The sequence below is a fragment of the Orcinus orca genome, chromosome 15 (genome assembly GCF_937001465.1).
Source record: "Orcinus orca chromosome 15, mOrcOrc1.1, whole genome shotgun sequence".
Taxonomy (NCBI): Eukaryota; Metazoa; Chordata; class Mammalia; order Artiodactyla; family Delphinidae; genus Orcinus; species Orcinus orca.
In genome coordinates this window covers 63,906,666-63,933,785 of record NC_064573.1, presented here as the reverse complement: position 1 = coordinate 63,933,785, position 27,120 = coordinate 63,906,666, and the positions used below count along the sequence as shown (strand labels likewise).

General features: G+C 51.5%; 1 protein-coding gene across 3 annotated transcripts in view; it reads left to right on the top strand.

Annotated features, from left to right (window-relative positions):
• The window catches only part of PPM1F (protein phosphatase, Mg2+/Mn2+ dependent 1F), a 29,150-nt gene extending 12,828 nt beyond the window's left edge, over positions 1 to 16,322 (top strand). For 2 of the 3 annotated variants that reach the window (XM_049698488.1, XM_049698489.1), the window contains exons 4-8: positions 820 to 1,022; positions 1,546 to 1,734; positions 3,759 to 3,902; positions 5,767 to 5,968; positions 7,129 to 16,322. In XM_049698488.1, the coding sequence (XP_049554445.1) occupies positions 820 to 1,022; positions 1,546 to 1,734; positions 3,759 to 3,902; positions 5,767 to 5,968; positions 7,129 to 7,436 (1,046 nt within the window). In that variant the 3' untranslated portion in view covers positions 7,437 to 16,322. The remainder of the gene's footprint in view (positions 1 to 819; positions 1,023 to 1,545; positions 1,735 to 3,758; positions 3,903 to 5,766; positions 5,969 to 7,128) is intronic. The other variant, XM_004276085.3, reaches the window with a different exon arrangement.
• The last annotated feature ends 10,798 nt before the right edge of the window (positions 16,323 to 27,120 follow it).

The following is a 27,120-nucleotide window of genomic DNA, read 5'->3' as shown; positions in this document are numbered from 1 at the left end:
CGTGTTATGACGTAATCTCATCCCACAAGGATGTCGTGTTACCTTTATGGCTACCGTAATACCCCCTCCCCACCCTAACCCCTGACAGCCACCCATCTCTATAATCTTGTCGTTTCAAGTATGCGTATAAATGGAATCACATGGGATTGGCTTTTTTCACTGAGTGTGGTTCCCTGAGATTTGCCCAGGTCTCTGTGTGTCAGTAGCTCTTTCCTTCCTTCCTGTGAGCACTGTTCGGGGTGCGATGTTTGGGAGTTTATCGTTCACCTGTTAAAGGGTGTCTGGGCTGATTCCAGCTTTTAGCTGTTGCAGATAATACTTCTGGGACCACCGGGTGCATGTCTCATGTGAACTAGGCTCCATTTCTCTGGGATTTGAGCCCCAGGGTGCAATTGCTGGGCCGAATGGCAGTTACGTGTTTAGTTGTGAAAAATAGCAGCTTAATTTGTCGCCGGGAGAACAGACCATAATTTACTCTGTTGTTGGATGTATATTATTTCTAATTAATGCACAATTATAAATGATTCTGTACTTGTTCTTAAATTATCTTTGCATATCCAGCTCTTTCCTTGGGGTGGGCTCCCGTGAGGGGCGTGGCCTCGCCATGTTGAGGTGGGGCGGTGCTCCTTGTGTGTGTTGCCAAACCAGACACTTCTCATGCTGATGACACAGGCTGTTTGCGCGGTTTCTTAGGCTGCTGTGCTCAGGAGGCCCTGGGCGGCGACGGGCTACAGGGGCCACGGGAAGGGGGTGGAGAGTGGGGAGCCCCCGAGGGCCTGCGGTGGCGCTTCCCTAACAGCCCCCTTTCCTACGCCTCAGTGCTGGATGCTGCGGGCCTGGCGCGGAGCTTCTTTGACCGGCTCTGGGAAGTGTGCAGCCAGTGGCAGAAGCAGGTGCCCGTGGCTGCCCGGGTCCCGCAGCGGCAGTGGCTGGTCTCCGTGCACGCCATCCGCAACGCCCGCCGCAGGATGGAGGACCGGCACGTGTGCCTCCCTGCCTTCAACCTGCTCTTTGGCCTATCGGTGAGTGCTCTGCCTGGGCGGGGAGGGCCGGGCGGGAAGTGGGAGGTTGCAAGGGCGGGGGAGGACCCTGGGTACCGAGCAGGGCTGCCGGCTGGAGCCGAGACAGGAGGGATGGCCACGGCTTCCGTCAGGGGGCCAGGTCCCAGCGCTCCTGGGCCTGGGCAGCCCCCAGCCCCTGGCTTTCCCGGCTGAGGGGCTAAGGAACGGGAGGCCCCAGCACCACATGCACCTGGACCCCTGCTTGCTGAGCCTGCTCTCCCCACCCACTGGGAGCCACCTGGCGCCTCTCCCCTCATCCCATGCTCCCCCCAGCTGGGCCCAGAGCAGAAGTTGAGGCTCCCGAGGGTCATCCTCTCCCAGACCCCCCAACGTAGCCTGTCTAGTGGTGGAAACCGTGCTGTCCCGCCACACCCTGTCCCAGAAGTGCCCATCTCCACCCTCAGACCAGAGTCTCTGGCTAGGTTGCGGCCTCAGTCAGGCCCAGGGCTGGCAGGACTGTGACCCCCACCACGCTCCCCACCAGGACTCTGTGGACCGTGCCTACTTTGCCGTGTTCGATGGCCACGGAGGGGTGGACGCTGCGAGGTATGCATCTGTGCACGTGCACGCTGTCGCTGCCCACCGACCAGAGCTGCCCACTGACCCCGCGGGGGCCCTGCGAGCAGCCTTCCACTGCACCGATGAGATGTTCCTTTGGAAAGCCAGGCGAGAGGTGAGAACCATGGTGGGGCCAGAGGGGCCAGGCCTCACAGAGGGAAGGAAGCCGAAGTGGCTGGTGCTGGCAGAAGGCCCTTGCTCAACCCTGCTGGCAGTCGTGTCCTTTCACTTGTGCCTGGAAGGGGGCTTGAATAGAAGCAGTGTGAGGCTGCCCCCACTCCAGCAGAGGGTGTGAGGGCCTCACGGGGAAGGGCAGCTTGTCTTAAAATGCACCGAGGATTTCCTCCTAATCAGGTACAGTGGGATGACAGATGCAGAGGCATCTGCCTGTGGTTCCCAAGAGACGCCACCCCACGCAGGGCCACATGGGGAGCACCAGGGTCAGCCAGGAGGCCGAGAGAGAGGAAAGCGTGGCCCCAAGGCTTCAAGGTGACCTCCGTAGGCAGGCACGTCACAAGCTGAGGACCAGATAGTTTGAATAAGCCTGACAGGCTCTGGGCTACGGGGTGGTCCCCAGCCATCCAGGCCAGGGAGATGTTGGCCTGGCAAGGGACCCTGGCTGAGGACATGGGCTCAGACCACCTGGCTTGTGCAGAAAAGGCACAGTCCCTGGGGAGACATTTGCTTTCTTTAGGAATTAGCCCTGGGAGGGGTACTTTCTTCAGGATTCAGAAGGCCCTTGATTTGTCTAAACATCGTAAAGTACAGAAAACAAAACACAGCACTGATACAGGCAGACCTCAGATCTTGCAGGTTTGGTTCCAGACCACCTCTGTAACATGCATATTGGGATAAAACGAGTCACATGAATGTTTTGGTTTCCCAGTGCAGATAAAAGCTATGTTTACACTGTACCCTCATCTATAATCGTGCAGCAGAATTACGTCTAAAACAACACAGGTACCATAAAAAACACCTTATTGCTAAAAAAATGTTAGCCATCATCTGAGCCTTCGAGTTGTGATCTTTTTGCAGTAGGAACATCAAAGATGACTGATCACAGATCACCATGACAGAGAATAATAATAATGAAAAAGTTTGAAATATTGCAGGAGTTACCAAAATGTGGCACAGAGACAGGAAGTGAGCAAATGCTGTTGGAAAAATGGTGACAATAAACTTGCTCGAGGCAGGGTTGCCACAAACCTTCAATTTGTGAAAAATGCACCATCGGCGAAGGGCAATAACGGGAAGCAGCAACACGTGGTCCACCTGAGGCTCCCCACCCCCCAAACACCTCCCCCCGGGGAAGTCTCCCTAGGCTGCTGGTGTCGGCAGTTACCACTATGAGGCGTTTGTTTCTGAAAGAAGAAAGGACGCATCCGGTCCCTCTGTGACCTTACTGCCCACTGAACCTCACCTTGGAACCTCGGGGTTCCTCCTAGCAGGGTGGATACTAAGATCGTGTCCCTTTCTGAGATCGAGAAACAGGCCCAGAGAGCTCAGGCCTGGCCCCGTCAACAAGGCTGAGGAGGAGACGTGGTGGGGGCAGGAGGCATTGTCATCAGATGCTCTGAGCACAGACCTCACCAGAATCAACAAGGCTGGATTTGAATCTAAACAGAAAACCTTCCAGGTCTTAAGACTGTGAGGTGGGAGCCCCACCAGCCGGGAGCTCAGGGCTGCTGCTCTAGTCAAGAAAGGAGTCTCTTAAGCAGAGCTGTTTAGTTTAGGCTCTGTTATTAAAAACACCTTTGCCGATACGTAATTAACATGTAAGAGACTCCACTTGTCCAAAGAGTACCATCTGGTAGGTTTTGGCATGTCTATGCCCGTGTGCCCCTCACCATGGTAACAGAGGTATTCATCACCCCCAAAGTTTCTTCTATCTTTGGTCATCCCCGCCCCTGCCCCCCAGCTCCCCAGACACCCACCTGTCTGCTTTCTGACACCGTGAAATGGCGGAGTCTGCTCTGCTGACTTGATGTAAATGCCCCTTTCCTGCTGCCTGGTCCCTGCGTGCATCGGTCTGTTCCTGTTTCCCGCTGAGCACTGTTCCGGGATTGGTGTCTGGCCAGCGTGGGGCGTGTGCCTGTGGTGGCCTCGCCGTCCTCACCCACGTGCACCCTCTCCCCGCAGCGGCTGCAGAGCGGCACTACAGGGGTGTGCGCGCTCGTCGCCGGGAACACCCTGCACGTGGCCTGGCTCGGGGACTCCCAGGTGGTCCTGGTGCAGCAGGGGCAGGTGGTGAAGCTGATGGAGCCACACAGACCTGAGCGGCAGGTAAGGGGCCCCCAGGCAGGCAGGTGGTCAGGGGGACTAGGACGTAAAGGGGCCCTGGACCATCTTCCCAGGAAACTCCTGGTGCTCCTCCAGGGGAGGGCTCCCTGCCTGACTCAAGTGGCTGGGGGTCCCAGGACGTAAAGCTTGGGGCTTTAGCTGCCAGGAATCCCGCGCGAGCCCTTCCTGTCACAGCAACATGGAGCCCAGAGCTGCGGGGGAGAGCTGGCCCCTCTGCCCAGCAGGCGGCGCAGTAAGGAGTTAATGGGCAGGGTCCTCTCCTGCACACAGGTGGGGAGTGGTCAGCCACCTGGGCTGTGGGGGAGGAGGGCTTCAGGGAGGAGGTGACGCTGAGTTGGAGATGGAAGGGACCAGACTTGGGGCTGAGAGTTGCAGGGCATGGACAAGCTGTTGGGAGATGCAGAAATGAGAGGGAAGGAGGCAGAGCCGGATCCCAAGGCAGGTGTGGGCCCGGCAGGCCAGGCCTGGGGTCCAGGAGAGAGCAAGTTAAGCCAGGACCGGCCGCTGAGGCACTCAACGGCTGCTGCTCCTGGGGCAGGAGGCACTTTGGAAGGAATCTGGTGGCTTCTGGAATGATCGGACCAGCGGAGGGCAAGCTGAGGCCTGGGTCACAAAGATGCCACTGTAGTCGCCAGCCAGCTGTGGGGAGGACCTGCCTGTCAAGTCAGGAGGGAGAAGAGGGAGGCCAGGCTTTGGGATGGGGAGCCAGAGAGGCCTCGGGCCTCTGAGAGGGTGGTGATGCCTTTGGTCTGAGGGCCGGGGAACTCGGGGTGGGATGTTCCCTGGGAGTGCGGGGGCTGTTGGGACACCCCGTGAAGACTGGAGGGGCTGGGGATATGGGCCCGGGGGCCACGCATGGAGCTGCAGGGTCTGCAGTGGGGAGGGTGTGGCAGGAGATTGAGCGAGTCCCATCAGAGATAGGGGGGAAGCAGGAGAGCGCAGCCCTGTGGCAGCGAGCATAGGAGGAACGGCCACCTGCCTGGGCCCACCTGCCAGGTGAGCCACTCAGCCCCTCAGCCCTGGGCGAGTGGGCAGGAGGTGGGGCCGGTGAGAGGAAGCAGTGGGCAGGGAGCCTTGGTGAGCCAAGCTGCTGGGAACCCACCCACCGGCCACCAGCTCTGGGCTTGCCCTTGGGGAGGCTGTTTCGGGCAGGTGGGAAGGATGAGGTGAGAGGGCAGCCGAGGCGGTGGGTGTCCCAGGAGACAAGAGGTGAAGATAGGGGTGCCCCGAGCCCCAGGATGCCCCAGCCTTGTACCAGGTGAGGTAACAGAGGTGGGAGCCACAGGGGAGGGCACGAGGCAATGGGGTTTTGCTCCAGCACAGACGCTGTGTTACCGCCCTTCAGGCAGCAGGCTCACACCTGGGAAACCTCTCCTTCAGGGGAGTTTATAGGACCGAAACGGTTTTTAGGACTCATGGCTAGACCAGGCCTCTGTGCTGTCCTCTTAACGCCTGGAGCACCGTCGTCCTTTGTGGAGCCGGACAGCGCCTGGATGGGGGTAGGGGTGGGGTGAGAAGGACAAGAATGCAGGGGCACAGGGCTCATCCAGGGCCGGGCACAGGGCTCGTCCAGGGCCTGGCTCAGGTTTCATCTAGCTCTGCAGAGTGGCCGCAGGTACACATGCTTGGGCCATTGAGGGAGGCACAGCATCCCCACCTGGACCCCGGGGCTCTGGCTCTTTCTGCTGCCGTGAGCATTTCCTGGACCCCAAAAGGCTGCTCGGGGACTGGCCGTCCGTCTTCATTGGCACCATCACCTGCTTAGCCATTCCTGCATCTTTGGGATGATTTAGGTTGTTCATCATTTCTCACTGCCTCACTAAGGCTTCCCTTGGGCGTTGATCAGAGCCGCGGCTCCCAGTGCTGCCTTGGAACCAGCTGGTCTCCCCTTGGGCAGCGCGGGCACGCCATCGGCACACGCGGCCTACCCGGCCCACCCTGGCTGTCTCCGCAGGACGAGAAGGACCGCATCGAGGCACTGGGTGGCTTCGTGTCCCACATGGACTGCTGGAGGGTCAACGGGACCCTGGCCGTCTCCAGAGCCATCGGTAAGGAGGTGAGGGGGGTGGGAGGGGGCCCCAGGGCCTGGGAATGTGCTCACCAGGTGGTCTGGGAATGCAGCCTCACCTGCTCATCAGTCAGATTGCAAAAGGGCTCTGGTGAATCCAGAGCACGGGTGTAGCCACCTCGGAAACTTGCATCCTGCACAGATAATTGCAGCTTGTTATGTTCATTAAAACAGTTTCTCAGAAAGATCTAGGAGGAAACCCTTGGCAGTTACTGTATGTGCTAAAGGTAATTTTTAATAGACAGTCTATAAATGAGGCTCACCCTCCCCTACCCACCTTTCACGCTGATGATTCTTTTTTCTACCTTAAAAAAAAGTGAGAAAAACGGCACCCCTCCCCCACCCTATCTCCTGTGGCTGCCAGGCCTTGGTCTGGGGCTCAGACCTCCCTCCAGGGCTGAGAAATCGTTCCCTTCCTGCTCCCGCACCACACCCTGAGACGTGGCCCTGGCCCCTCCAAGCCTCCTGAAACGTTCTGTGCTTCTTGACACACACGGTGCCTTCCTTACAGCTGGACCCCAGGAGGTGGCCCACATGGAGGCCAGGAGGGGTCAGGCTCCTTCCAAGGGGACCGGGACTGGAGAGGGGACCACTGGGCAGCTCCGTGTCAGGGAGCAACATGTCTGGCTCGTGCCCTGGGGAGAAGTGAATGTCAGGGCCACAGCGGGGGAGGAGGACCAGCGGGAAGCCGTCAGGGGAGGCCTGAGCAGGAGAGAAGCCCAGGGCAGGATCCGGCGGAGGCTGTGCCCTGTTCTCTCCTGCGATAGGGGGATGGGAGAGGGTGCATGGGAGGCAGAGCCAGCATCCCGACTCGGCCTAGGTGCCCGTTGGGTGCGCAGGGAGCCGCAGGGGCTGGAGAGGGCCAGGGCCACACCCGGACAGCATCCTCGGCCTGTGTCCCCTCTGAAGTGAGACAGCTCTTGTAGGCAGCTGCCCTTGGCCCTGCTGGGTTCTGACTCTGCCCGCAGGGACACAGGGCAAGTCTGTCGCATCGCCCTGCTCTGTTCCTTTGGAGCACTTGGCACCCTGCGAAGCTACCTTTTCACCCTGTGTTGGAGGCGGGGTGGCTACAGGCAGGCCGGGGCCTGGGGAGGGGACAGCTGCAGGGGCATGGCCCTCACGATTCTCTCCCACGCCCAGGGGACGTCTTCCAGAAGCCCTACGTGTCTGGGGAGGCGGACACGGCCTCGCGGGCGCTGACGGGCTCCGAGGACTACCTGCTGCTGGCCTGCGATGGCTTCTTCGACGTGGTCCCCCACCAGGAGGTGGCCGGCCTCGTGCGGAGCCACCTGGTTGGGCAGCAGGGCAGTGGGCTGCGCGTGGCTGAGGAGCTGGTGGCTGCCGCCCGGGAGCGGGGCTCCCACGACAACATCACGGTCATGGTGGTCTTCCTCCGGGAACCCCGAGACCTGCTGGAGCCAGAGACCGATGCTGTGCCGAGAAGCTAGGAGGTCCGGGCCCCCCGTCCCCGTGATCCTCCCCCGCGGATGCCTTAGGACACGGCAGGAGGTGGGCAGGTGATGCCACTCACGGCCTCTGGCCCTGCTTGCGTCACCCCATCCTGGTGGCTGCCAGGGGCATCGCCTGCTCACAGCAGACGGGGTGACAGTGGGATGGCAGGATGTCCAAAGGAAGTCCAGGAAGGAGACCTCACGGAGGAGAAGGGGCCCAGGAAGTGGACAGGCTCTGGGCCCCATCGGGCAGGGGTGGGACCAGAGGCTAAGGCGGCGGCCACAGCCAAACCAAAGACACTGGGCATGCTTGCAGGGTAGCAGGATTCTGTGTGTGGGACCTTCGGGCAGAACCAGGAGCCACAGACATTTTCCAGTGCCTGGGTGTCCAGCAAAGTTTTCCCATCCACCCCTCACTGCCCATCACTGGGAGGACTTGTATGGACCAATGTTCCTGTCTGGTCCTGGTGCCCAGCAGGTCCTGGCCGAGCCAAGTGGCTTCCCAAGTGGGGAGGGTGGCCTCATGGGGAAGGGGGAGGCGCCAGGGGTCTGATCTGCGGTGCCCACTAGTGACCTCCCTGGTTCCCGCTCACCCCTCGTGCACCAGGGAGGGAACACTCAGACAAAGACACGTGTGTCTTGTTTGTGGGTTTTTTTTTTTTTCCAGGGAAAAGTCTAATTGAGAAGCAGTATTTCAGGTTTTGTCCTTGTTCTGTCAGTGCCAATAGGACCCGTTGTGTCATATAACTTAAGCAGAGCTCAGCACTTATTTTATTCCTTAGAAAACTTAAGAATTGCTTTTTGTTTTGAGAAACTTCTTCTGCAGTATTACTGGATTTTTTCCCCCTAGATCAGGATTGAAACACACTTTTCCAGGTGGTGTAAATAAGCCATTCAAGTGCCTTAAACAGCTCTAGGCAAGGCTGGAACTGCCGGGCCTGTGACGGGTTCTGATAGCACGTTTCAGTTTTTTCAAAAGCAGGATTTGTTTTGTCAGAATGGTATAATTCTGGCCAGAATTCTTCCCGGAAGAGTTCTTTCTGCCTTTGTGATGCGCCGATGAGAACGTGGGCTGGGCCTTGGGGCTCCAGAGTCGGGGTGACTGTGGCCCTGCCTCTCACATCTCTGACTGGACCCCAGGCTGAGGGACTGAGCTCCGCCAGTGGGCAGGTCCTTGCTGCTGTTTGGAATGTTCCAGAGGTCTTGTGTGTTGGTAGTTGAATTGGTTTCAACAGGAAACACACCGAAGGGGCTCTGCAAGGCCGAGGCAGCCTGAGGGTCTCCGGCTGTGTTTGGAGGCAGGGGGGATGCCACGGGGAGTCTGTCCTGCTCTGCCTGTGGGTGGCGGCCTCTGCTTCCTTGCTTTGGCCGCAGCCCACCTGCCTGCTGGCTCCCATTGAGTGGGTGTGGGGTTGGAAGCGCAGGGCCGGGCAGGGGCTCCAGGCAGAGGTCAGGGCCCAGGGAGAGGGGTACTTGGTGGGAGGACCTGGGCTCCCTGTGGTGGGCAGGCTGCCACAGGCAGAGGCTAGCAGGTCTGGGAAGGACAGTGGGTGGCTTAGCTGAGGCTTTAGAGGATGTCACTGAGGGGGCTTGGTGCCGGGTCCCTGAGGCTGCAGGGTCCCATGGAGGCGGTCAGAGTCCACCTGCAGTAGGAGGGCCCAGGAAAGGCTATGCAGGGCGCACCGTGATCCCGGCTGCACTGAGGGAGCCTCTGCCCCCCTCACCCAGGGAAGGGAGGGCAGTGAGAGCCCCTCCTAAGGCCAGTCCCCAGGAAGCAGCGGGACGCCACCTGCAGGCTCAGCGTCGTCCCCTCCTTCCCAGCAGGGATGCAGCGGCTGAGACCACGAGCTCAGGGGCTCCTGGTAGAAAGCAACTTTAGCATGGTCACAATTCAGAGAGCAGCTTTGGTGGCCCAGTGAGCAGGTGTTGCTCTAACCTGAATGCCCCACCTTCTGGGAGCCAGAGGCCCCCTCGTTGGCCCCTCCCAGGACAGGGATCAGCCAGCCCTCAGGTTGGGGTGGGGGCCCGAGGGAGCCCTGCCTCGTGCAACACCTGGGCACTGAGCCATCCTCCCCTCTGGACTGGGCACTTTCAGCCTCTGCGAGTCCTGGCCCACTTCCTCTTCAGGTCACAGTCCCAAGAGGGCCACTAGCCAGGGACACTGATCTGGAAACCTCCGTCGCCTCCTCAAGCCTCAGCTTTGTCACTCGGTCATTATCTTTGTGCGTCCCTGGGCCTCAGTGTCCCCTCTGTACTGAGTCTGTTGCACTGAGTCTGTGCAGCCGCCACTGGAATTCTGGAGGTGCTGGGCAAACTGGGGCGTCTTGGGGCGATGCTGCCAGGGCTAAGGGCCCCTCCCCCCACCAGCAGGGAGGGGTGATTAAGTATTATTAGTATCTATTCTTAACAGTAAGTGGGCTGGGGATGAATCAAGCTACTGATGCCAGCGCCTTCCTTATATGGAAAACGAAAGCCAGAGCTATTGAGCCCTGCTTTCACAGGTGGGGCGGCTCCCAGGCAGCAGGGGTGGGGGAGGCCCAGGAGAGGGGCCAGCGCCAGTGCTGAAATCCCAGGGGGAAACACGGCCTCCCTGACCCAGCCCACCCTCAGCATCCAGGACTAGGAACTGGTGTGTTTCAAGGGGGAAGAGCAACCGGGGGCAGGCCTCACAGGAGAAGCACAGGCTGTCTGTCTGGGGTCCTGGGTCACCTAGTGACCCCTGTCCTCCTTGGGCCATCATGCGGCCCCACCATTGCCCCTTCCCCTGCAGCTAGAGTTCCACCGTGGACTCAGGTGTCCTGGCCACGTCTGCAGTATTCAGAGGGTGGGGGTATAGCTGCGCTGCTCCTGGGCCTGGCCCTGACCCGAGCCAAATGGAGACCAAGTGGGCCTTTGCAGAATGAGCTCTTGGGTTTGATTCTGGCGGCAGCCCCAAGCGGGCAGCCCCGGAGGCCTGCACTCTTCCCCAAGGCTCCACAGCTTTGCTAAATGCACCTGCAGCCTTGCCGAGGGTTTATCCATGCACATCTTGGTGCGCTTCCTGGAAGTGGTGTTCTGTGCGAGGAGGTCTTGTTCCCAGACAGGGTGGCTGTTTCCCCATCCAAGGGACAAGTCCCAGGGGCCTCTGTGCTCGTGTCAATAAACCACAAGCTCTGAACCCCACCCCCGAGTCCCGAGTCTTGCCTTCTTCTCTGACCTCCTCGCTCCTGGTCCCTGGCGACCAGGGTGTGTTTGGAAGCTGCTGGGGGGTCATCTACCAATCTTGCAAAGTGAGCAGGTGATTCGGGAGAGTGCTGCTGGCCTGCAGCCCCTCTAGCCCACCAGCCAGCCTGGTTCCCGTCCCTGGGAGCCTGCCAGCACTAGCAGCAGGAAAGCTGTTCACTGCGAGCCTCTTCCAGGGGTGACAAGAGGGGTGTCAGGGGACTTCCCTGGTGGTCCAGTGGTTAAGAATCCGCCTTCCAACGCAGGGGACGTGGGTTCGATCCCTGGTTGGGAAAATAAGACCCCACGTGGCGTGGGGCAACTAAGCCTACGCACTGTAGAGCCCGCGTACCACAACTAGAGAGAAGCCCGCGTGCTGCAACTAAGACCTGACGCAGCCAAAAATAAATACTTCTTTTTAGAAAAGTGGCGGGGGTGGGGGGTCTGGCCCCTGCGGAGCCTGCAGGAGTCCTCAGTGGCCCAGGGACTCTGAGGATGGAGACCCTCCCCCATCACACTCAGACAGGAGGTCCCATGTGCTCTGGCCGAGCTCAGATCTCAAGGGAACGTGGGAAACATCAAAAATGCCTGCACGTGGGGACTGCTGACCCACGGTGCCGAAATGCTGCCTGAACTCCCCAAGACAGGGGCAGGAGGAGGTGCTGGTGCTTTCAGGGGAGTTGGGCCAGCCAGCCAGGATGGCTTTGACACTGCCACCTCCAACCCTGCCCGCGTGCTGAGCCTTTGTCCCCTGCTCGCTCGCCTGCGCCTGCCGTGGGCCTTGCATGGTGCCCCCAAATCACCCCTGAGGGCTTTCAGTGCCCCTCTGGCTCCAGGTGGCTTGGAGCAGTGGTCTCCCACCCTCCGGCCACGCAGCAAGGGAGGCAGCTTTATCTAGCTCCAGGCTGCCACCACGGGAGGCTGGGGCTCCCAACCAGGCCCTGGGCCCCCCCAGCCCCACCTACTCACCCCTCGCTCTCCCCCTGCCTGCCCCCTGTGCCTCCTCCAAAGCTCCCAGCAGAACCTGCCCAGCAGAACCTCATTCTTAAGTGTATGCTGTCTTGCTTGTTCCCTAATGAGCTGCCCACGTGCTGCAGGCAGATAGTGGCGCCCCCCACACTCACAGCCACACAGCTTGGAGCCTGCGGGTGGGGCTGAGTGGCCCCTGGGGCAGCTGGGCCTTATTCACCTGCTGGACCTGGACCAGGACCAGGCCAGCGTGATGGCAGCTGGCAGTGGGGGCTGCAGCAGGGGACGGACCTGCACCCAGAGGCCAAGTCCGGCACAGACAGCCGAGGGCACAGGGTATGCCTTGGTGGGGCTGGGGGTGGGAGGGGACTGGGTCTCGTGCCCACCAGGTGGGCGTTCTAGCCTGGGGGCGCCACTGACAGCCAGCAGAGCCGGGGAGACAGGCAGGAAGCCAGCTGGGAGGGCTGATGACTAGCCGGCCCCCCAGTTCCCTTCAGAGTGTCCCGGGGCTCCTAGCTGCCCACCCTGGTTCTGGACCAGTCAAGGACAGACCCTCCACCGGCCCCACCCAGGAAGCTGCACTTCATCCTGGGTCTGCTTCTGGGGACTTGAGCCTGGACATCTGGGCGCCCAAGGCCAAGGGGTGTGTGCAGCCTCCTCAGAGCAGCCTGGGGACCACTCCAGCCCCGGCAGAGGCTACCCCCAGGTGGTCTGAGACCACCTCCTCAGACCACTGTCTCCACCACTCCTTATGGCTGTGGCTGGGGAGACCACCTCCTCCTCCTCCCTTTTCTCCCCATCCCCTCCCCCTCCTTTCTTAAATTATAAAAGTAATATGACTACGGACAAAACTTGGAAAAGAGAGAAGAGGAAAAACAAGATTTGATTTTGGGTGTGGAACAAAATAGCCAAGTTAAGTGTTTAGAAACAAAACAAAACAAAAGCCTCTAGAAATGAAAGACACCTTTTTGCCTAGAAAGAAACAATATAAAGTTGCTGAAGATGAAAAAGGTTAAATATAAGAGCCATAGGGACTTCCCTGGTGGCGAAGTGGTTAAGAATCCGCCTGCCAATGCAGGGGACACGGGTTTGAGCCCTGGTCCGGGAAGATCCCACATGTCACGGAGCAACTAAGCCCATGCGCCACAGCTACTGAGCCTGCACTCTCGAGCCTGCAAGCCACAATACTGAGCCCACGCGCCGCAGCTACTGAAGCCCATGCGCCTAGAGCCCATGCTCTGCAACAAGAGAAACCACTGCAATGAGAAGCCCATGCACTGCAACAAAGAGTAGCCCAGCTTGCCACAACTAGAGAAAGCCCGCGCACAGCAACATAGATCCAACGTAGCCAAAAATAAATACATAAAAATAAAAGAGCCATAAATTTGAGCCTGAACTGCATGTACATGTTTCATTGGCAAAAACGGGCAGCATCTTGGTCCATTTAAGGCCTGTTGGTGTCGTCATGTTCTGCGTGAATTCAGGCCTCACAGATGAAGCTGGTTCTCAGCAGCTGCCTTTCCCGTCCAGCCTGGGTGGCCTCGCCGGGAGCCGTCCCTTGTCACGACTGCCTCTCCCAGCTTGGGCAGTTCTTCCATCAGGTGTTTGACATAAACACCAAGAAGCAATGTCATAGATTGGATGTAACTGATGATAATCAGTTACATCGTGCATCTCCCGACACATTAGTTCGTCTTGCTTGTCTTTTCTGAAAATGGGACTGTGCTGGCTGCATTCTTCTCCATGCCTTGTCACTCAGCGTCCTGTTTCTCAGATTCATCCATGTGGTGTGAGTTTCTGGCTTTTTGCAGAAACGGAGCTGCTGTGCACATTCTCAACTAGTGTCCTAGTGCCCATATGCCAGGAGTGTCATGTGGACACTTCTGACCCAACGTTTCCGAAGCCCACTGCCCTTCCCCCCAGCTCCACCTCGGTTCAGGGATTGTGTCACCATCCTCCACACTGGTCCCCAGAACCTGAGAGTGGCCTCTGCCCACCCTCATCTCCAGGTGCTTCCTAGCCCCCTGAAGGAGGTCCATTGGACCTATTGTCCACATGGGGACACTGCTGAGAGCAAACGAGTGACTATTAATGACAGTTGGGACAACAGCAAACAACAGAATGTCTGATCACTGTGCATGGGAGGCGTGGACAGTGACGAGTGGGTGACCAGGGTCCTCACTGCCACTGTAGCCAGATATGGAACACAGCCTAGAGCTCCACCAGTTGTAGTCATTCACAGAGTGGACTCTTAGTGTTTGAAAATGCTGTTCCCAAATAATTTTAGTAAGATGAAATAGGGGGGCAAAAAGGAAATCTAAATAATTAGAAAAATATAAAGATTAGGGCAAAAACTTAGGTGACGTTAAATGGCAAAAGCAAAATACAAAGTGTGTTGAAAGCATGTATCTGATCGCCTACGTAAATGGACAAATGTACAAGGAGACATATCCAGTCTCCACACAGAGGAAAGGCTGAAAGGAATCACACTATGATTGCAATCGTGATTACCTACCTCTAGGTAGTCAGATTTCTATTGGCTTTCATATTACTATTTTTGTAATATTTTCCAAATGTTTGATAAGCATGTTTTACTTTTAAAATCAAAGCGGTCGGGGGGAGCTTTAACGCTGTTTAAAGAGACAGAAACGGTTCATTCCTTCACAATTGCTTGCTGGTCTAGACTTGGGGTGGAGAACAGGACGCAGGCCCCTCCTGGGCAGGCTCTGCTGTGGGCAGGGGCCCGAGGACCAAGCAGGTGGGCGAATGCCAGGAGGCCTGGCTATTTGGCGACACCTCCCCATCCGAGGAGGCAGGCTCAGGGAGCTCTGGAGACGGGGCAGTGGGAGAGTCGTGAGCTCGGGAACAAGGGCCTGGTGGCCAGTGACATTCTGAGTGCGCCTGGAGGCTGCTAGGCCATGTAATTGGCACTGAGCCTGTGGCTAAGACCTGAGACAGACACACAAACTCACGCGTGGGTCAGAGCAAGGGGTAGGGGCCATGGTAGAAGCGCTTAACCACATGCAAAGAGAAAAGGGAGGAACAGCATTCAGGGCGGAAGGAAGAGTAAGCCTGCGGCCAGCCCGGGGAGGAAGAGTTTGCTGCCCCTGTGTTCTCTTGTGGTTTAGACGCTACGTCTCCAGCAGCCCCTCTCAACAGGGCCTATGCACCTGTGCCTCTGATGCCCTGGTAGCTCCTCGGCCTCCTCCTACCAGCCCTCAAAGCGCCACGACACTCAGAGAACACCAGGCCCCACTGCAGAGAAGCCTGGGGCAGTCCACTAGGGATTCCAAGATTGGGCAGTGCTAATCTGTGGTCCTAGAAGCCAAAACGGCTGGTTGCCTCTAGGTGGAGGATTGGCCGGAAAGGGGCCCCAGGAGAGGTTCTAGGTGATGGAAATAGTCTCCATTTTTATTTGGGTCTTGGTGACACAGATGAACACTTTTGTCCAAATTCAATAGACCACGTACTTAAGATCAGGACAGTTCGCTGTATGTAAATTACACCTGGATACAAAATAAAAAGGCTCAGGCCAGACTCTGGGTAACCCAGGCAGCATGCTTGGGGGAGTCATGGAAGGTGGGAGGGAAGGCCTACCGGGGGAGGTGCCAGGCAGCAGGGCTATGGACGGAGCTCCAAGACGGCCACACGAGCAGGTGGACAGTGACAGTCAAAAGGCCAGTGGCCCAGGGTGCCGCGGTGGTTAGACCATGGCCATGCTGAGGGACGACCACTGGGCCCAGAGAGCCAGCCACAAGGGAACCTGGGTGAACCCTCCAGGAGTTGGGGAGAGTCAGCACTTACTGTGCACCTACTGTGTGCCAGACCCTGGGCTGGAGAGGCGCGGCTCACTGAGTTACGCTGCGACCCTGAAGGTCACTTGATCCCTGAGCAGAGGAGGAGCCCGAGGCTTAGGGCTGCAGCTGGCGTGAGGCAGAGCCCAGGCCGCCTTCTTCCAGAGTCAGAACTGAGCTTCCCACCTCTGGTCGCACGGGCTGTGGCTGGGACCCTACGGGACAGAGAGCTGCCTGGCTGCCCGCGGGGCTGGGTGAGAACAGAGTCAGCCTGTTAGAAACCAGAACTGTGTGCGCCGGCAATTAGTCCTAAGCATGCTGTGCTGAAGTCTCAGGTCTCAAGAACTTTTAGAAGGGCAAACACAGGTGGAAAAGGTGGAGCACGTGGGGCCTGGGGTGGTGGGTGAGGGCCAGGGGCCTGGGATGCCGCACTGGGGTTTGTCTCGTGTCCTTCGTCAATGACAAGCCCCCTATGGTCTCTGCAACTGCATTCGCGTTGTGAAGAGCCCTCCGCGGTGGGCGGTGCTGCCTGGAAGGGGGCGTGACCGCTTCGCCCACTGGCCAAGGGACACAAGTGTTTTCCCCGCGTGTGCATGAAGGCTCCCGCGGCAGGGGAATCTGAGCTCCGCTCTGCACGCAGGGAGCCAGCGAATAAACCCTCTTCTTCCCCCTCCAGGCTCCTGCCAGCCTCGCCTTGCCAAGCCCGGTCCAAAGCTGCCAGCGGATGCAGCGCGGGGTTTTGAGGCAGCCGGTGGCTGGGAAGGGCATCATCACACATGACTGGAACCTTTGAAAACGGGATCTGGAGGTAAAAGGCTAAGTTATGGTACATTTTTATAATGGATTCCGATGTGTCTGGTTAGAAGATTGTGGTAGATTTATTAGGAAAAAAGCAATGAAAATATATAAAACTATCCCATTCGAATGTTTATTTATTTAACATTTTTAATTATGTAAATATGCAAGTATGTTCTTAAAAGCACAGGAAAGAAGGGCAGGTACCTCTTGGAGGTGGAGTGGAGGGGCTTCTCTGCTCTGGCCCTCATGCCTTATTTTACAGGCTTTGCATGGTTTGAACTCGCAAAAATGAGCATGAATTTTTATTTTTATTTTTTCCACCTGCGGGGCATGTGGCATCTTAGTTACCTGGACCATGGATCGAACCCATGCCCCTTGCAGTGGAAGCATGGAGTCTTAACCACTAGACGGCCAGGGAAGTCTGAAATATTTTTATAATTTAAAAAATTCATGGGCTTCCCTGGTGGCGCAGTGGTTGAGAGTCCACCTGCCGATGCAGGGGACACGGGTTCGTGACCCGGTCCGGGAAGATCCCACATGCTGCAGAGCGGCTGGGCCCGTGAGCCATGGCCGCTGAGCCTGCGCGTCTGGAGACTATGCTCCATGACAGGAGAGGCCACAACAGTGAGAGGCCCGCATACCACACACACACACACACACACACACACACACACACACACAAAATTCATAAAATTGAAACGAAAGAAACCGTTTTGGAAGCCAGGAGTGAAGGGGCTGAGGAAGAGGCTGAGGCAGGGATAGTTGGGAGGGCTACTTGCCACAGAGAAGCAGGGCAGGCAGTGGGGAGGGAGTGGAGGGCTGGATTGCAAAGTGTTCAAGACCCTCCTGCTCCATTTTCCTCTCCTGCCTTTCCTCCCCTTGGAGGTGGCAGCATGGCTGGAAGCCAAGGAGGCAGCTGGCGTGGTCAGAAAATCAGTTACGTGCAAGGGGATTGAGCAAATGTATGGGTGCCAGGTTTTTCTCACTGTTGAGAAGAGAATTGCAAATATGGAAAGGGGGGAGGCTGGAAAGAGCCCTGAGCAATTGGAGATGTCAGTGTGAAATATATATGTTTATGTACATATTTATATGTATATGTATATATTCACACACACACACACACACATGTGCGTATATTTTTTTCCCTAGCTCTCTCCAGTGAGAGCACCTAGAAACAATGTCATCCCATTAGCAACAAGCACACCAGACACCCAGATCTTGGTTTCTAAACACCATCCTACACCAAAAAGAATTAGGGCTCCTTGAAGAAATGGCTGATTCCAGGGCTGGGCCGCCTGGAAAGTAACAAAGTTCAAAGAATGATGGTGACATGTCACAGGATATAGGGGTCAACTGGAGGAGCTCCTACTGACCAAATCTGGGGCAACTGGAAATCAAAATAAAATAAAATAACTAAATTACACAGGAATCCATGAGTCCATTTTGAAAAGGAAAAAGAAAAGCTCTTCCTTACAGTACAAAGCCAACTAATGGAATTCCTAGCTGTGCCATAAGGCAAGAAAAAGATGTAAAAATAATACAGATCAGAAAGAAAGAAAGAAACTGTTTCTCTTTGCAGATGATGTGATTATCTATGTAGAAAATTCCCGAAAATCTATCCTCCTAAAAACCCTGTTAAAACTAACCAGTTAGTTTAGCAAGGTTGCAGGATACAAGTTCAATACAGGAAAATCAATAACGTTTCTACTGATTTTGGAAACAGAAACTTTTTTTAAAAACTACCGTCTAGGGACTTCCCTGGCAGTCCAGTGCTTAAGATTCTGCACTTCCACTGCACGGGGTGCAGGTTCCATCCCTGGTCCAGGAACTAAGATCCTGCATGACGAGCAGTTCAGCAAAAAAAAACAAACAAAAACAAAACAAAAAGGTAAGAGCAAAAATTTTTTTTAAGTAAAAATAAAAATTAAAAAACTACTGGGCTTCCCTGGTGGCGCAGTGGTTGAGAGTCCGCCTGCCGATGCAGGGGACACGGGTTCGTGCCCTGGTCCGGGAAGATCCCACATGCCGCAGAGCGGCTGGGACCATGAGCCATGGCTGCTGAGCCTGCGTGTCCAGAGCCTGTGCTCCGCAGCGGGAGAGGCCACAACAGTGAGAGGCCCGCGTACCGCAAAAAAAAACAAACAAAATACCCCACTACCATTTACAATAGCTCCAAAACACATGAAATACTTGCTATAAATCTAACAAAATATGAACAGGAACTCTATGCTGAAAACTACAAAATTCTGATGAAATAAATCAGAGAAGATCTAAATACATAGAGAGACAGGCTACGCGCATGGTTTGGAATAGTCAAAATAGTACAGATGCCAATTCTCCCCAAACTGATCTACAACTTCAATGTTATTACAATAAAAATTCCAGTGGCCGAATTTTTTAAATAGATATAGACAAGCTGACTGTAAAATTTACACGGGAAGTCAAAGGAACTAAAACCATTCAAACAATTTAGAAAAATATGAATAAAGTTGGAGGACTCACAGAACCTGATTTACGACTTACTGTATAGTTGCAGTAATCAAGACAGTCTGGTACTGCCACAAGGGTAGACAGATCAATGGAACTGGAAAAAATCCAGAAATCAGCTTTCACAAATGTAGCTAACTGATTTTTTGGTGATAAAATATCTAACATAAAATTTGCCACTCTAACCATTTTTTTTAAATAAATTTATTTATTTGTGGCTGCGTTGGGTCTTCGTTGCAGTGTGCGGGCTTCTCATTGCTGTGGCTTCTCTTGTTGCAGAGCACAGGCTCTAGGCACGCGGGCTTCAGTAGCTGTGGCTCGCGGGCTCTACAGCTCAGGCTCAGTAGTTGTGGCGCACGGGCTTAGTTGTTCCAAGGCATGTGGGATCTTCCCGGACCAGGGCTCAAACCCATGTGCCCTGCACTGGCAGGCGGATTCTTAACCACTGCGCCTCCAGGGAAGTCCCCTAACCATTTTTTAATTGTGGTTAAATATACATAACAAAATTTAGCACCTTGATCATTTAAGTGTACAATTCAGTGGTATTAAGCACATTCACAATGTTGTGCAGCCATCAGCACTATCTATTTTCAAAACATTTTCATCACCCCAAGTAGAAGCTCTACCCATTAAGTAATAACTCCCCAGTCTCCAGCCTACCTCCAACCCCTGGAACCTCTAATCTACTTTCCGTCACTACTAAATACTCATATAAGTGAAATCATAAATATTTGTCCTTTCATATCTGGCTTATTTCACTTAGCATAATGTGTTAAAGGCTCATCCATGTTGTGGAATATATGAGAACTTCATTTTTATGGTTGAATAACATTCCATTGTATGTATGTACACATTTTGTTTATCCATTCATGGATAAACATGTGAACAAACATGACATTTATGTTGTTTCCACACGTTGCCTATTGTAAATAATGCTGCTATGAACATTGAGTTCCTGTTATCAAATCTTTGGGGTGTGTATCAATACCTAGGAGTGGAATTGCTGATGATATGGTTATTGTATCTTTCACCTTTTGGGGAACTATCAAACTGTCTTCTACAGCAGCTGCACCATTTTATATTCCCACCAGTAAGGTACAGGGTTCCAATATCCCCCATGTTTGCCAACTCTTATTTTCTGTTTTTTTTATTTTTATTTTTATTTTTTTGCGGTACGAGGGCCTCACACTGTCGTGGCCTCTCCCGTTGCGGTGCACAGGCTCCGGACACGCAGGCTCAGCGGTCATGGCTCACAGGCCCAGCCGCTCCGCGGCATGTGGGATCTTCCCGGACCGGGACACGAGCCCGTGTCCCCTGCATTGGCAGGCGGACTCTCAACCACTGCGCCACCAGGGAAGCCCCTGTTTGTTTGTTTGTTTATTTTTTTGCGGTACGTGGGCCTCTCACTGCTGTGGCCCCTCCCGCCGCAGAGCACAGGCTCCGGACGCACAGGCCCAGCGGCCATGGCTCACGGGCCCAGCCGCTCCGCGGCATGTGGGACCTTCCCGGACCGGGGCACGAACCCGTGTCCCCTGCATCGGGAGGCGGACTCTCAACCACTGTGCCACCAGGGAAGCCCTGTTTGTTTGTTTTTAATCATAGCCATCCTAGTAGGTGTGAAGCAATATCTCATTGTTGTTTGATTTGCATTTCCCTAATGACTAATGATGTTGAATATCTTTTTTTTTATTTTATTTTTATTTATTTATTTTAAATTTTATTTATTTATTTATTTATGGCTGTGTTGGGTCTTCGTTTCTGTGCGAGGGCATTCTCTAGTTGCGGCAAGTGGGGGCCACTCTTCATCGCGGTGCGCGGGCCTCTCACTATCGCGGCCTCTCTGTGGCGGAGCACAGGCTCCAGACGCGCAGGCTCAGTAATTGTGGCTCACGGGCCTAGTTGCTCCGTGGCATGTGGGATCTTCCCAGACCAGGGCTCGAGCCCATGTCCCCTGCATTGGCAGGCAGATTCTCAACCACTGCGCCACCAGGGAAGCCCTATTTATTTATTATTATTTTTGGGCACGTAGCTTGTGGGATTTTAGTTCCCTGTTCAGGGATCAAACCCGAGCCCTGGCAGTGAAAGCACTGAGTCCTAACCACTGGACCGCCAGGGAACTCCCTTGAGCATCTTTTAATGTGCTTATTTGCCATTTGTGTATCTTCTTTGGAGAAATGTCTATTCAAGTCCTTTTCTCCTTTTTTAATTGGGTTGTCTTTTTGTTGTTGAGTTGTAGGAGTTTTTTTTTTTTTAATTGAGGTAAAATTGACATACATTATATTAGTTTCAGGAGTACTACATAAAGATTCAATATTTGTATTCATTGCAAATTGATCACCATGATAAATCTTAACATCCGTCACCATACCCACTTACAGATTTTTTTCTTGTGATGAGAACTTTTAAGATTTACGCTCTTAGCAAGTTCAAATATGCAATACAGTATTATTAACTATAACCACCATACTGTACATTACATCCCCATGACTTATTTATTTTATAACTGGATGTTTGTACATTTAAAAACATCTAGAATGAATTTTTATTTTTTTCTTCCAACTTTATTGAGATATAATTGACACACAGCACTGTGTAAGTTTAAGGTGTACATCGTAATGATCTGACTTACACACATCATGGAATGATTGTCACAGTAATGTTAGTGAACATCCATCATCTCATATAGATACAAAATTAAAGAAATAGAAAACATTTTTTCCTTGTAATGAGAACTCTTAGGATTTACTCTCTTATCAACTTTCATATATAACATGCAACAGTGTTAATCCTATTTATTATGTTGTACATTACACCCCAGTACTTATTCATCCTATAATTGGAAGTTTGTACCTTTTGACTGCCTTCATCCAATTCCCCTCCCCTCCCCCCACCTCTTGTAACCACAAATCTGATCTTTTTTTCTATGAGTTTGTTTGAAGTGTAATTGACCTACAACACTATGTTAATTCCTGGTTCACAACGTATAGATCCTATATTTCCATACATTTAAAAATGATCACCTCGGGGCTTCCCTGGTGGCGCAGTGGTTGGTGGTCCGCCTGCTGATGCTTTTTTTTTTTTTTTTTTTTGCGGTACGCGGGCCTCTCTCACTGTCGTGGCCTCTCCTGTTGCGGAGCACAGGCTCCGGACACGCAGGCTCAGCGGCCATGGCTCACGGGCCCAGCCGCTCCGCGGCATGTGGGATCTTCCCAGACCGGCGCACAAACCCGTGTCCCCTGCATCGGCAGGCGGACTCTCAACCACTGCACCACCAGGGAAGCCCGCAACTGATTTTTGTGTGTCGATTTTATATCCTGTAACTTTATTCAATTCGTTTATTAGTTCTAACAGTATTTTGTATAATCTTTAGGGTCTTGTACATACAAAATCATGTCGTGTGCAAACATAGGTAATTTTACCATCCTTTTCAATTCAGATGACTTTTATTTCTTTTTCTTGCCTAATTTCTCTGGCTAGAACTTCTAATAATATGTTGAGTAGAAGTGTTGAAAGCACACATCTTGGTATTGTTCTTGATTTTAGAGACAGAGCTCTTCTTTTTCAATGTAGGCATTTACAGCTATAAATTTCCCTCTGAGCACCGTTTTCACTGAACACCTTACATGTTGGTATATTGTGTTTTCATTTTCATTCATCTCAAGGTATTGTCTTACTCCCTTTGTGATTTATTCTTTGACCCATTGGTTGCTTAAGAGTATATGTTGTTGAATTTTCACATATTTGTGAGTTCTTCAGCTTTCCTTCTGTTATCCATTTCTAGTTTCAATCCATCATGATTGAAAAAAATATTCTGAATGATTTTAACCTTTTAAAATTTATTAAGACTTGTTTGGCAGCCTAACATATGATCTGTGCAGGAGAATGTTCCATGAGCACTTGAGAATAATGTGTATTCTGCTGCTGTTGTGTGGTGTTCTGTTTATGTCAGGTCTAACTGGTTTATAATGTTGTTCAAGTTCTCTATTTCCTTATTGTTCTTCAATCTGGTTGTCCTATCCATTATTGAATGTGGGTATTGAAGTATCCAGCTATTATTGTAGTATTGTCCATTTCTCCCTTCAGTTCTGTCCATCTTGATTTATTTAATCTTTTGTCAATATATAATGACCTTCTTTGTCTCTTGTAATCTTTTTTTTAAATTTATTTTTATTTATTTATTATTTTTGGCAGCGTTGGGTCTTCGTTGCAGTGTGCGGGCTTTCTCTAGTTGCAGTGAGCAGGGGCTACTCTTCATTGTGGTGCGTGGGCTTCCCATTGCAGTAGCTTCTCTTGTTGCGGAGCACGGGCTCTAGGCATGCGGGCTTCAGTAGTTGTGGCTTGCAGGCTCTGGAGTGCAGGCTCAGTAGTTGTGGCACACAGGCTTAGTTGCTCCATGGCATGTGGGATCTTCCCGGACCAGGGCTCAAACCCATGTCCTCTGCATTGGCAGGTGGATTCATAACCACTGCGCCACCAGGGAAGCCCTCGTGTAATCTTTTTTAATTGAAATTCTGTTTGTCTGACAATAATATAGTGACCTCAGCTCTTTTGTTTATTATTTGCAAAGAATACCTTTTTCCATTCTTTTATCAATACTCTCAAGCTCTTTGTGTTTTTATATCTAATGTGAACCTCTGGTAGACCTCATAAAGATAAGGTCCTGTATTTTTATCCATTCTGCCAGTCTCTGTCTTTTAATATGAGAGTTTAGTCCATTTATGTTTTTTTTTTTTTTTTTTTGGCCGTGTCACACGGCTTAGTTCCCCAACCAGGGACTGAACCTGGGCCCTCAGCAGTGAAATCTCTGAGTCCTATCCAGTGGACCACCAGGGAATTCCCTAGTGTAATTAGTAGTAAAGAAGGATTTATTTTATTTATCAATTTTAGACAATATTTATTTCTTATTCTGGCAGTGAGGAATTAGCTCTTCTGTGATACTGTAACCCCCACTTTTCTCCTTTCATCCTCACAATATATTTTTCCACTGTGTATAGTTAAATCAATAGTTAGTGTTTACATTATTGACCAAGTAAGTAAACTTTGTTCACTCAAGCTGTAAATTATTATTACATTTTCTTTTTCTTACAAGTTTATTTTATCTGGAGTTAATAATTATTTCTTTCTTCAATTTTTTTAGTTTTCTAAGTACCTAGAGCTGTTCTCTTCCAAAGGTTCCAAACACATAGCAATAATTTTTCCAAATATTCAACCCATAACTGATCAATTCCATCTGTTTCTTGGAGACGTAATCCCACAGACCTCTGTCTTTCTGCTCCACTTTGGACTGGTTGCTCACTAAACCTGGTACACAAATGTTGTCCTGGAACTTCCTTTTGCCAGTCAAGAAATATTATTTTTGTCATTTAGCTATTTGTTTTCTGTGTGTCTTTTGTGTTTTTTGTTCTTCAATCTCCCCATTACTGCCTCTTTTTAAAAAAATTTAGTTGATTTTTTTTGGTAGCATACCACTTTAACTCCCTTCCCCTTTCCTTTTCTGTATATTTTTATTTTCTTAGTAATTACCTTGGGAATCACAATTAACATCTTAAATTTATAACAATTATAAAATAAATATAACACATAAACAATTTCAATTAAGTAACAATTTTAAAAAATTTTTGGACTTCCCTGGTGGCCCAGTGGTTAAGACTCTGCGCTTCCACTGCAGGGGGCATGGGTTCATGCCCTGATTGGGGAAGTTCCACATACCGTGCAGCACGGCCAAAAAGAAAGAAAAAAATATTTTTAAATTATAATATAAAATACTGTGAATTATACTAACTTATTTTCAATATTAAATTATATTACATCTCCATCCTTCCTCTTCTGGCCTCCATGATTTATGAGGAGAAATCAGCTATTCATCTTATCGAGAATCTCTTGTACATACTGAGTCACTTCTCTCTGGCTGATTAAAACAATTTTTTTTGTCTTTGGGTTTCCACAATTTGAACATAATGGATCTCCTCTGGATAATGATTAGATGGGGTGGGCATGTGACCCAGTCTGCCATGAGGCAGGAGGGGAGGCTGCTGTGTGTCTGGTTGTCTCCTCACTCCTAAGAAGGGGACTCACCAGGGGAGACCATCCTTTCTGCTTTTGAATAGTGTGGCGCCATGTATAGTCTGGAACTGCTGCAGCCACCTCCCTACCTGCCTGAGCATGATGCCAATGCACAGAATAGGCTACAAGGGCAGAGAAGGGGAGCAGAAGCTGTACTTGTGGGATTCTTGTCAGGTGAGAAAGAGTCCATACTGTTTATACCAGTTTGGTTTGGCAGGACCACCACTTCGTGCCTAGGATGTAGCAATTAAGGAGGCGCTTGCTGTCAGATGCTGATGCTGCACTGTGTGACCCCGAGAGTGAGTGTTTCCTTAAATGTTTCACCCTAAGTGCCTCACTCATCTCTTCCTGGTCCTGACCCTATGTGATTCAAAGTTTTCTGAACCTACAGCTGAAAGGTTCTAACTGACAAGCAGAGGACACTGAAATGTAAGGAATGGACAGGTAAGAGGAACTCAGAAAAGGAGATGAATAACAGCTGCTCTGTTTGGGCCAGCGTGCTGTTATATCATAATGGTGCCAGCGGCCAGCCCAGCCTTCAGCCTAATACTAAAATTGCCCTCCAAATTTTTAGTCGTAGCCATCTTATTGTCATGATTTTCTACAGTATGTTACTGCATCTGACCTGAACAATATATGCTTCTTTGAATTTATTAAAATGTTTTATGGTCCAGTGTAGGATACTTTTTATATTTTATGTAGGTGTAGAACTCAGTATGTGTTTTTATGCCTTATTATCCTGCTGTTCAACTCATCTTTATTCTTATTTTTGTTTATTTTATACATCACAGTCTGATAGTGGTGTGTAATTTATTTTACTATAACTGTGTTTCTATTAGTTGTATTGTATTTCTAAAGACCGTTTCCTGGTTTGTGTTGCTGTATAATTTGGTGCATTTGGTTTCACAATGACTTTTTATTCTGTGTATTTTTTGCACATCTTTTCTAATAACATTACATATTCAGAGTTTGTCCTTTGATCTGATCTGAGATTTTCATATTTTTATATAGGAATTTTAGCTATTTATGTGTTTCTTATTTATTTACATTTCCCTTATTTGCTACACTTAGTTTCACTTTCCATCGTCTAATTTTCTTGTATTTTGATGTTGTTTTTTAATGATTCCTTGCCATTTCTTTTTTATTTACAACGTGAAGAAAGTGTCTAGCATACTCCTGGTTACATACTCTTGATTTTTGCTGTATGAATTACCTTCTTCCTTTTATCTCTTGTAATAATTTATAAGGTAGACATACAGCATTTTACACTGAAAAAATATCTGAAATTATATATATATTTTTTGATGTGGACCATTTTTAAAGTCTTTATTGAATTTGTTACAGTATTGCTTCTGTTTTATGTTTTGGTTTTTTGGCCGTGAGGCATATGGGATCTTAGCTCCTCGACCAGGGATCGAAGCCGCACCCCCTGCCTTGGAAGGTGAAGTCTTAACCACTGGACCGGCAGGGAAGTTCTATAATTTTTTAAAATAACCTTTTTCCTCATTTTATGTAAAACAAAGACTTAGTACCTTGCTCTTTCTACCCTCTTTCTTCCTATCTGACTGCATTAATCTGAGGTTAAAACCCCCTATTTTATTTTATTTTAATTTTAATTTTATTTTTTTTTTTTCTTTTGCGGTACGCGGGCCTCTCACTGCTGTGGCCTCTCCCGTTGAGGAGCACAGGCTCTGGACGCACAGGCTCAGCGGCCATGGCTCACGGGCCCAGCCGCTCCGCGGCATGTGGGATCTTCCCGGACCGGGGTACGAACCCGCGCCCCCTGCATCGGCAGGCGGACTCTCAACCACTGTGCCACCAGGGAAGCCCAAACCCCCTATTTAAAAAAATCGCTCTTTCTCAATTTTTTTCCTTTTGCATTTTGTTTGTTACTATAGCAACAACAATTATTTCAGCTTATCAGCATCGGTCTCTACTGAGTGTTTTTATTCAGTTATCTCTCTATCTTTAGCTAGTTTCAAGGCTCATTGCCAGTTCTTTTCTCTTGTTTCATCATTCATGAGTTTCTGATTCATGTCCCGGTGATTTATTGTATGACTCTGAGCAATTTTTGCAAAAAAGGGAGTTAGTTGGGTCGTGTATTAGTCACAAACTCTTGTGGTTTCAAGTGACAGAATCCAAATTCAAATTGATTTCAGTTAAAAAAAAAGAGAATACATTGTCTCATGAACCTGTAAAGTCCAGGCTCAACTGAATACAGCCTCGAACTCTGTCATCAGGAAACTGTCTCCATCTCTGGACCCTGCTTTCCCCATCTCAGCTTCATTCTCCGAGGGCAGTTCTCACATGGTGGCATGTCTGGCCCCAGACTCGTACTCCCTGCCCTGGCACCCAGGCAGAAGGAGAGC